The 10,708-nt window shown below is 49.6% G+C and overlaps 1 protein-coding gene across 1 annotated transcript; it reads right to left on the bottom strand.

Annotated features, from left to right (window-relative positions):
- Nucleotides 1–3,667: 3,667 nt before the first annotated feature.
- LOC101549392 (melanoma-associated antigen B5-like) lies at nucleotides 3,668–4,873 on the bottom strand. Its single transcript, XM_004612465.1, has one exon. The coding sequence runs from the start codon at nucleotides 4,871–4,873 to the stop codon at nucleotides 3,668–3,670; it is 1,206 nt and encodes a 401-aa protein (XP_004612522.1).
- Between the last annotated feature and the right edge of the window lie 5,835 nt (nucleotides 4,874–10,708).

Genomic DNA, 10,708 nt, shown 5'->3' with positions numbered 1-10,708 from the left:
ATTACATTTTCTTTTCTTCTGCATTCTTAACAAAACAAATCCAAATATGTGTCATTTAATTGGGCTAAACTAAAAACTAAAATAGGTAAGAAACAGAGGTATTGACAAATGTCTATATATATTTTGCTAAATGTTTTTCCATGAACAATTGTAATACTAAGTCATTTCACATTTCCAACATAACTTTGTCAATGCCAAATTATCCTGTTCTAGATCAAAAATAAGAAGAAAGATTCCTCAATTTGAGACACAAGCTGTACACACTTTTTGTTGTTGTTGGTAAACAATATCCAGAAAGAGCAATGGCCACTCCCTGCCATACTTATCCGACTGGGCTCAATGGTTCAAGGCTTGGCCAGGTTGTGCAGAATTGCCCAGGTCAGCAGTGCCAGATGACACCTTGGCAACCCAATTAGTGCCACGGGATACCAGGGCTACACCTGGTGGTGCTAGAGAGCCATGCAGTGGCAGGGATCTGTCTTGGGCCCTTGTGTATGTGCCACTAACCCCTGAATTATCTCCCTGGTCCCCCAAATATAAACACTGTTCCTTGTAAACTTCATATATAAATTATTGTGTAACAAGTGACTCCTAAACATTTTTATATAAAATTTTATTGAATCACCGTGGGAAAAAAATTACAAAGCTTTCAGGTTTAAGTCACAGTCATATACTGATTAAACCCCCATCCCTTCACCAGTGCACATGTTCCACCACCAAGAACCCCAATACACCTCCCTCTCACCCCACCCCCCACCTAAGTAGCTAATGATATTCCCTTTATTCTCTATGTACTTTGAGTACATTCCATATTTCCATACAGAACTCACTATTATTGTTTGGAAATTTTCCCCAACAATCAGGCCTGCTGAATAGGCATCATCTAATAATTTCTCTTCATTGCTGAGAGTGAAGACTTTGAAGGTTTTGGGTTTCTTATATTTTAGGTCAGTTCACAGCCAAAATGGATGGCTGCAAGAATCCGCTCTGGTGCCAAAATGGGTTAGGAGAGCTCAGGATCACAGTCTTTAGAGCGGAGGGTCTGTTTCTCGTGCCGCAGCTCCAGATCATATCTGGGCGGAAGGCGTGCCGGTAACGCCCCCCGTCCCAGGACCACCTACAGGCTACGTCACTAAAGACAGTCCTATCTCCGGGTTGAGGGGTCTTAGAGGGTGGCTCTCACCACGTGGATGCTGCCGCTGCCGCCATTTTTGCTCAGAAAAACGGGTGACTCCTAAACTTATACCAGGGTTTGATCTCCATCATTTTACAATGGATTTAATTTCCTTTTTGTGTCCACCCGGGCCTACTGGCTGCCCTCCTAGTTTAGCCACATGAGACCTTCCCCCTCCACCACTTACCCAATTTTATCCTTTCCACCTGTGTCCCATATGCAGTATCCTGGGATCCCATAGGGGAGCATATGACACTGGGGTTGAGAAATAATTTCGTTACCCAAGCACTGCCCGATGTGGCCCCCCTAAAAAACAAAACAAAAACCCCAACCTGTGGAATGAAAAATAGTAAGGAGTCAGAGAAAGAGAGGAAAAAGATCCCCATTTTGCCAGATAAACAGTGATCCAAAGCTAATATAATAGATATGCACGGTGAAGGAGTGACCAGCAGGAAGTTATATTGCTCTAGATGGGGATGGGGGTAAGAGCAGCTAAAGAAGGTGTCTGTCCCACTCTGAGCAGATTGCAGCCCAGAGGGGATGCCATAGTAAAGCAAACTGAAAGTCCATAGCAAAGTCAAAGTCCATCCTGAAACATAGGTCAGCAAATTAAGTTTCCAGATTTGCACCCTCTGAGGAAGACCTCAGGAAAGGGCAGAGAACTGATGCAAAGAGTTGAGTTGGTTGCATAACCACCAGTTCGAGGACAGAGTTAGCTCTCAGCAGCATCTGAGGGAAAGGGAACCCCAAAGACAGTGTCCAGTCTTTAATTTCTCTTATTTAGCTTCCCTTTCAAGAGGGCTGTTTTCAGTGACTTAGCTGCACATCCCTTTTGTGTTTTCTGAGGTGCACTCTAGAAAAAGGAGTGGAAATTAAGACACACAAGGTCAGAGCAGATGCTAGCTCAATTGTGCAGAGTACATGCCAGGACACATGGAACCGGAACTCAGGATTCCACCGTAGGCACTGTATGTTATTTAACTAACTGCTGGTTGTAGCCCTACTAGCCCACAGTTTTGTTGAGAAGCTTAAACACACACACACACACACAGAAAGCTTCACCTACAGGACTTGGGGATGAGACCAGTGTAGCCTCTGCATAAACCCAGACCTAGGATCTAGTCCCAGTTGTACTACAAAATAGTATTGAAATTTTGAGACAATTGGAAATCACCTATTAAGTGTATTCAATTATCTACATGATTATACTATTGGAACATGTATGATATATGTGTTGTGTATGTACTTATAAGCCACATGGTAAGGGGACAAGAAAATAGTATAAAATAGTTGAAAAATGACAGTGATTAATACTATTTTGAGCCTAGATGGTACCACTCACCTTGTTTGAATTTTTAAAAATGCAGATGTCAGAGAATATTAAGTATTCTTAGATAGTGACCGCTGAGTCACTTGTTAGGGGACACGGTGGTAATACAGTGCATAGAACACAGGCTTTGCAGGTCCCCCAACCAAGTTATATCCTAGGCACCTCATGTGATCCCATGACCTCTGCCAGTAATGACTCCTGAGCACAGAATCAAGAGTAAGCCCCAAGCACTGTATGTCATGCCCCCCACCAAAAGTCCTAACTTTAAAAACCAAAGTAAATAATATTCTATCATCTAATTTAGGTGTAAAGTAGCCGTCTTTAGATGGATGCGACTCATATTACTAGAATTAACACTTAACAGCCATTGCATTTGTCTATGTGTCCTTCCATCCCAGCCACCTGATTCTGTTCATTATACCCACAACGGCTAGCCCTCACTAGCTACACAACCCAACTTTACACATAGCATTTAACTCTGGCTGAAGCATTCCTTGGATCAGAGGATCTGACTTCTATAACCACTTCCACAAACTCAAATTACCTCTCCCATAGTGCCAATGAAAATTATATTTTACTAGGGATGTGTCGATCCCTACATTTCCCCAGAGCAACAAGCCTAAGGTACCTCTCAGAGCCCCTTCCTTTTCTTTTCACTACTGGGCCATCTTACTTGCAGAGTCTAACAGGCTCACGATTTCTGAGATTGAAATTTCTTCTCCTTAGTATCCCCAGTGCCAGCACTTTGGCTTATATATGCAAGTACACACACACAAACACAGATACACACATACACAACACACACGCAAAGTAGAGTAAATAAAAGAGGCAGTCCAAGGTTCAGTTTATTAACATGTAGTAACTCCAACTTTCATACACTGAAATGCAGTGCAGATATCATTTAATACTAAGAAAGAAAAATCCAGTAATAGGGAGCAAACAGGCTAACATTGCTCATGCTTCATTTAAAATTTGTTTCCCATCTCATTAAACTGATGGTTTCACTATGTTTTTTTTTTTAACATTTGCAAAACTTTTAAGTTCAGTGGTGCTGCCACCTTCTCTTTTCTGGATGATGCAAACCTCACATCAGTAGGGATGGGCAGATATTTCTTTGCATGAGGAGTTCTTGGTTTTGGCTATTGTCTGCTTCAGCTGCATCTTCAGAATTCTGTTTTATCTTTCAAAGCTTCTTCATACTGGGTCAGGAAAGTGCGTGTGGTTCTTTCATTTATCTTGGCCAAAAAATCTATGACTTGCCTTTTGGTGGTTTCAGCATGAGCTTTGGGGCCCCAGAGGAACTCGTAGCTGGGAGGATCACTGCCGGCTATCTGGCGATACTCCAGATACTCAAGCCTCACCAGATCTTTTGTGATGAGCTTCCGGGGCTCTCCAAAGATGGAGTGCTTCCTGCCGGGATAGACTTTCATAATGCTCAGGAATTTCCAGATGTCTTCCTCCTTGGCACTGTTGCCCTTCATGACGATCATTCCCAGGACATTCATCAGGAGGCCGGTCTTGGGGAGTCCCTTGCCAGCACGCAGCCTCCCATTGTTGGGGAGCTTGATCTTGCCCACAAGATCGTAGGCGTGAATGACCGGATCCACTTCCTTGACATTGACCGCGAACGCCACCTCAATGCGCTCTGACGCTTTCTTCAGGATATCCATGAAATACTCCTCGTACTCCAGACCGATGAGGTCCAGCATATCCCTCTTCAAACTAAGTTGCTTCGATTTGAATCTGTACATCAGGAACTGCTCCATCATCCCTGCCTTACTGGCTAAGATGTCAGGGGTTAAGTGCCGTGGGAGCTCAAAGATGCCCAACCTCTCCGCTGCCGGGCTCCGGAAAGCCATCCTGGGCCCTTCGTGGGCAAAGGATGCCAGGAAAAAGGGCTGAGCATTCTGGAAGCTCTCTAGCATGGGGGCACATACCAGCTCTGGACGGTTGCGGCGGCGCCGGGGTCCCCTCACACGTCGAGAGCCCAGGGCAGGAGCCGTGGAGGCCTTCGCAGAACGGGGCTTTGCTTCCACATTCTCGGCGCCTCCTTCCCCGGCTATCATGGTCGCTGTTTCTGCCACCTCTGCGGCGGCCACTGCTGCCGCCGCTGCCACGATGGCCGCCGCCACTGCCACTTCTGCTTTTGCTTCTGCTGCCGCTGCTTTGACATTTCCTTCGGTGGTCGCTGCCACCGCGGTGTCTAGTGCCACCACTGCCTCCACTGAGGCTGCCGCTGCCATCGCAGCAGTAGCCTGAGCCATGATCTCGCTGGGGACCTCTGTGGGGCCCTCCGATGTGGGGGCCTCCTCTCCAGCCTGGCGGCGTTTCCCAGAGACCTGGCGCTTATGCTTGTGCCCACGAGGCATGTTGGCACTGGACGGGGTCTAGTGGCCGGAGTGTGGAGGCCCGGCAGGTGAGGGGCACACCTGCAGGAGGAAGAACAAGATGGTGTGTGCACTGTGGGCGCAGACAGGCTGCCCTGATCCCCCCAGCCCCTTGCTGAGCTTTGGGCAGACACTCTTCTTTTCAGCTGTCTAGCGGGTTACTTCTGGCTCTGAGCTCAGGAATCACTCCTGGTGGGGCTCAGGGGACCAGATGAGATTCCTGAGATCGAACACGGATTAGCCAGGTGCAAGGCAACTGCCCTACCCGCGTACTAGCGCTCTGGCCCCCTGACGGACATTCTCCAGAGCCCCAGGAATCCCTCCCCAACAGCCAGTCATCCTCCTGCAAGCCAGCTCTATCCCCTAAACCTCACCACCTTCACTCCACCTCAAACCCACTACCTTCCGCCACCCATCCCCAGGCCCACTGTATCTCCCCAAACCCTGCAAACCTCACCCTACCCATCCCAACCCCACAACCTTTTCCAGGCCCTGCCATCCCCACTGTATTCCCCCACCCACCTCCAACGCCACGGTCTCCGCCAATCTCCACACCCTCCCCTCACCCCCAAACCCTTTGTTTCCCATCTGCATTCCCGTACTGAACCCCAAGCTCACTATCAGCCACAAACCCTGCCACCCTCCACTCAGCCACCCCAATCCCAGTCTCCCCACCCATCCCCTTCCTCTACCCGCCTTATTCATGCGGCCGCTCCAGATCCCACCCTCTCCCCCCATGCCCATCATCTCCCATGACCCCCACCACCCTCTCTCCACCCATCCTCAAAAACCGCCTCATTCTGTATCCCGTGTCACCCTTGGCCAATGCACCCTCACCCCTGTAATTTCCCCCAACCCCTGCTGCTCTGCCCACAACCACTCCAGACCCCACCTGTCCACCAAACCTGGCCACCCTACTCCCACCATCACCTTTCACTCCCACAACCTTGATGCTCCCCGCACGAACACCGCTGGCTTCTCCGCCAACCCCTGCCACCCTCTCTCAACCCATGGAAATCTGCCAAGCCCAGTGTATTCCCCCAACTCTGCCCACCACCCTCACTGCCACCCCAACCCCGCCATCTCACCCAAACCTCCCCCCACCCACCCCTAATCCCACCATCTCCCCCCACCCACGATTCCTTCTGCCTGGCTTATTTTATCATCACATTTGAGTCCTGGAACCAGTTCAGATGTGCGTCTAGCTGGGGGTGAACCTAATACCAAGTGCTCCTCCACAGAGGAGAATCGGGCACAATTATGTCACCAGACGGGCCACGAGGGGCGTCTGTCCCTGCATTGCCCTCCCCTCCCCCTATCCCTCTCCCGATCCCAGGCATTTTTCTTTGTTGCAAATCCAGCGGCCGGGGCCGGAGCAATAGCACAGCGGGTAGGGTGTTTGCCTTGCACGCAGCCGACCTGGGTTCAATCCTCGGCATCCCATATGGTCCCCCAAGCACCACCAGGAGTAATTCCTGAGTGCAGAGCCAGGAGTAACCCCTGTGCATCGCTGGGTGTGACCCAAAAAGCAAACAACAACAACAACAACAAAACACAACAAATCCAGCGGCCCGCTGGTGCTTCCTTAGGCCAGAAGTGGGCCCAGCCCCCAGCATGTCTGTAACGCAATTGCGGTGCCTTCAGGTCCTACCGCCGCCACGGCCACCGTGCTGCCCCTCTTTCCCCTGGAACCGTGATCCTTCCCCCAGGCCGTGCCAGGGTCTTCAAAGGAGACTGTGCCATAGCCCTTCCACAGTTCTAGTGGGCAGCCGGGGGTGGGGGGGTGCCTCAATCACCGGAGGAACTCTGCGGGAGCCCCCTCAACCAGGTCAATGAAGTTCCTGTTCCACCATTTTCCCAGACGGCACCAGAGACCCTGACGGGGCCGAGCGCCCCCGGGGTTCCTGCAGCCCGGCCTCATCGGCCGTCTTGGCCGACATCGCTCGTGTCCCCCCACCCGAGACACTTAACGTGGGAGTTCCCTTGACACCTGGAGGGCCCAAGGACGAGGAGCCCCCAGGGCCAAGGCATACCTCTGAGCCCCCTGGGGGTCCCGCTCATTGCACACGGGATTCTCAGGTTCCTCTGGGGGCTTGGACCTTACCTCGGGGTCCAAATCGGGGGTTCACGCAAGCCAAGGGAAGCCTCACGGCGCTGCCGGGCGTCTGCTGCAGCGTGGTGGCCCTGGAGCGCCTTACCCGGAGCTCCTGGGCTTTGGCTTTTGTCGGGGCGCTGGGGGGAGGGGCACTTCCTGGGGTTCCGGGTGCTCCAGGCCACGCCCCCAGCCAGGACCTTCAAAGATGGCGCCGGGGCTGCCACTGGCCTGGCCTGACACGGAGATGCAGCGTGGAATCGGGCCCTGCTCTCCGCAGGGGTCTGCACAAAGCCCAGAGCAGGCCACGCTGAGGGTCTCACCCTCTACCCCGGCTGCTCAGGCCAACTCTCGGAGCAAAGGATGGACTGAGCACAGAGGCCCGGCCAGCCCGCCCATAGTTGCCATGCCCGCTGCCAGGCGGCAGGTCCCGGGTTTCATCCCTGGAGCCACAGGGCTTATGAGCACCATATACTGTAGCCCTGGGCCCCTCGCACCAGCAACGAGTGCCCCCTCCCAACCCCAAGTAATTATTATAAAGAATTGTCTATAGATTCACAACCAGAGTGGTTTAGGTGCTTAACTGTGTGCAGCGCACCAACTGTCCTCGGTGCCGTGCGTGGACCCGCCCGAAAAAGGCCAGGGATTGTCCCTGAGCCTGGCTGTGTATATGAACTCGGAGCAGCTGGCGCAGTGGCCCACACCCTCTATAAGAGAAAGTAGTTCTCATTATAGAGGCCAGAGGAGATTCTGGGTTTGGTGCCTGGAATTTGTTCAGAGCTTTGTAAGCACCACAGGCTCTAGGGTTGGTGGCCCCAGCATCATTTCTTTCCTCAAGAGTGTTTTCCCCAGCAAAAGTAAAGCAAAGAAGGGCTGGAGCTATAGCACAGTGGGGAGGGTGTTTGCCTTGCACGCAGCCGATCCGGGTTCGAATCCCAACATCCCATATTGTACCCTGAGCATGGACAGGGGTAATTCCTGAGTGCAGAGCCAGGAGCAACCCTTGTGCATTGTCGGGTGTGACCCAAAAAGCAAAAAAAAAAAAAAAAGTAAAGCAAAGAATATAAACAAACCAGTATTACTTGAGAGCCAAGTAATTGGAGCAACCCAAGTCTGGAGGTTAATTAACATGACTAACGTACTTTTTATGTGTATGTAAAGTTTATGTATATATATATATATATATATATATATATATGCATTGAGTTCCCCCCCACACACCCCGAGCAGAGCTCCAGCAATGGAAGACCTCCAGAATCCAGCCACAGCCATGCTCAAGGTCACTCTCCACATGTTCTGATGAGCCTCATGCATGAAGGAACCGGCAGAGGAACCCAGGTGTGTGGGACCTGGGGCTGAGATCTGCAGGCCTGCTAGGATCAGGACTGGGCCTCCTCCACCCAGATCCATCATTTTCTAGTAGCTTGGCAGCCACACCCACAAACTGCCCCCGGCACCCTGTAATCCCATCAATGGCCAAGAACCAGAGACTATAAAACAAAGCTCCCGAACCCTGCAGCCGCATTTGTGACCGCGTGACATCTTATAGCCAAGTTCTCCCTCTTGGAGCACCTGACAAGGTACCGAGAGCATGCTGCCTGCATGGCAGAACCTGGCAAGCTCTCTGTGGCATATTCAATATGCCAAATACAGTAACAATGAGTCTCATTCCCCTTACTCTGAAAGAGCCTCCAATGCAGCACTGCTGGGAAGAACAGGTAAAGAGAGGCTGCTAAAATCTCAGGGCTAGGACGAATGGGGATGTTATTGGTGCCTGCTTGAGAAAATAGATGATCAATGGGATAACAGAGTGATAGTGATATATTTATATATACACAAATATATACACACATTTGTGTGTATGGACTAATACACATATAGATATTTCAGCACAATGTGTGCAAGACCAATGCTGTATTCTTTAGCTACACCCTGGCCTAGACAAGCTTTATATTGTCAGCCATTGCACCTTCCTTTCATTATTCTTGTCATTGATTTCAGTATTATTTCAAGCATATAACTCAGTCATAGAGCACTTCCCTTACTATCTGGAGCTCTAGGTTTCATCACGCACATTGCAAAAAGAAATATCAACCATTCTTTGTTTGGTGTCCGTATTCCCTTTGGCTATGTATTTCTGTCTAGTGCATTCAACAGAAAACATCTTTTATTTAGTTGTCTGGGATGTTTCCAAATGGTGAAGAGAAAGTGAATAGAAGTTCACAAGGTTTGCTTTGGGATGGAGATCGTGGAAATGTGTGTTTGAAGATGGCACACCAGGTGTCTAATCTTTCTCTCACTTAAAGACTTGTGACAGTGAAACTGTTGAGAATCCTCATCTGCCAACGGTGTTTGGTAAACCCCATCTTGTAGGAATCTGGGAATATATGGGTAGGATTTAAAGCATCTGTAGCTGACAAATATTTGGTCATTAATGAGTAATCTTTGATTCAATGTTTTACCAGTATTATTCTTTTGAGTTCTGGAGGTCTTCGGCTGAGGGGGCTCTGCTTGGGGTGGGGAGAGAAATTCAACCCACCCCACTCCGAGTGGCCCCAGTGAACTCAGTCACAGCCATGCTCAAGGCCCCTATCCACACATTGAGACGAGCCTCACGCATGAAAAAACCAGTAGAGGAACCCAGGTGTGTGGGACCCGGGGCTGAGATCTCCAAGCCTGCTTGGATTGGGACTGGGCCTCCTCCACCCAAATCCACCATTTTCTAGTAGCTTGGCAGCCAAACCCACAAACTGCCCCTGGCACCATGTAATCCCATCAATGGCAAAGATCCAGAGACTATAAAACAGTGCTCCTGGAAGCTTGCCACATTCGCGGCCAAGTGACCTCTTATAGCCTAGTTCTCCCTCTCAGAGATCCTGGCAAGGTACTAAGAGCATCCTGCGCGCACAGCAGAGCCTGGCAAACTCTCTGTGCCATATTCAATATGCCAAATACAGTAACAATGATGGGTCTCATTCCCCTAACCCTGAAAGAGCCTCCAATGTAATACTGCTGGGAAGAATGAGTAAAGAGAGACTGCTAAAATCTCAGGGCTAGGACTAATGGAGACATTACTGGCACCCACTCAAGCAAATTGATGTTCAGTGGGATGACAGTGATACAGTAATTATTGGGTATGTTTTTTAATCCGTTGTAGGTAGGAGAAAATGCAATATTTTGAGACAAAATAAGAGTGAATCATTTTACCTACTGGTACTAAATAGCTTTTCTTCAGTAGTCCATTAATGAGAAACCAGAGTGACAGTTCAGTGGATATAGTGCTTGCCTTGCATGAGGTTGTACCAGGTTCAATCCCTTGCACCCAATATGGTCCCCTGAGTATGACCAGGACTAATTTCTGAGTGCAGAGCCAGGAGTAGCACTGTAGCATCTGTCATCCCATTGTTAGCGATTTGCTCAAGTGGGCACCAGTAATTTCTCCATTGTGAGACTTGTTCCTGTTTTTGGCATATCGAATACGCCACGGATAGCTTGCCAGTCTCTGCCATGCTGGCAGGATACTCTCGGTAGCTTGCTGGGCTCTCTGAGAGGGACGGAGGAATCAAACCCAGGTCAGTTACGTGCAAGGCAAATACCTTACCCGCTGTGCTGTCGCTGAGAATCTCTGGGTGTGGCCCAAAACAAAACAAAAACAAAATAGTGCTAGTGCATTACTGTTTAATAAGCCCCATTTTATTTTATTTTATTTTTAAAAGATTTTATTA

The sequence above is a fragment of the Sorex araneus genome, chromosome X (genome assembly GCF_027595985.1).
Source record: "Sorex araneus isolate mSorAra2 chromosome X, mSorAra2.pri, whole genome shotgun sequence".
NCBI classification, from domain to species: Eukaryota; Metazoa; Chordata; class Mammalia; order Eulipotyphla; family Soricidae; genus Sorex; species Sorex araneus.
This window is presented reverse-complemented; position numbering and strand designations above follow the sequence as displayed.

Coding starts and splice junctions, on each gene's coding strand:
- LOC101549392 (XM_004612465.1), bottom strand. CDS start 4,873: ATGCCTCGTGGGCACAAGCATAAGCGCCAGGTCTCTGGGAAACGCCGC.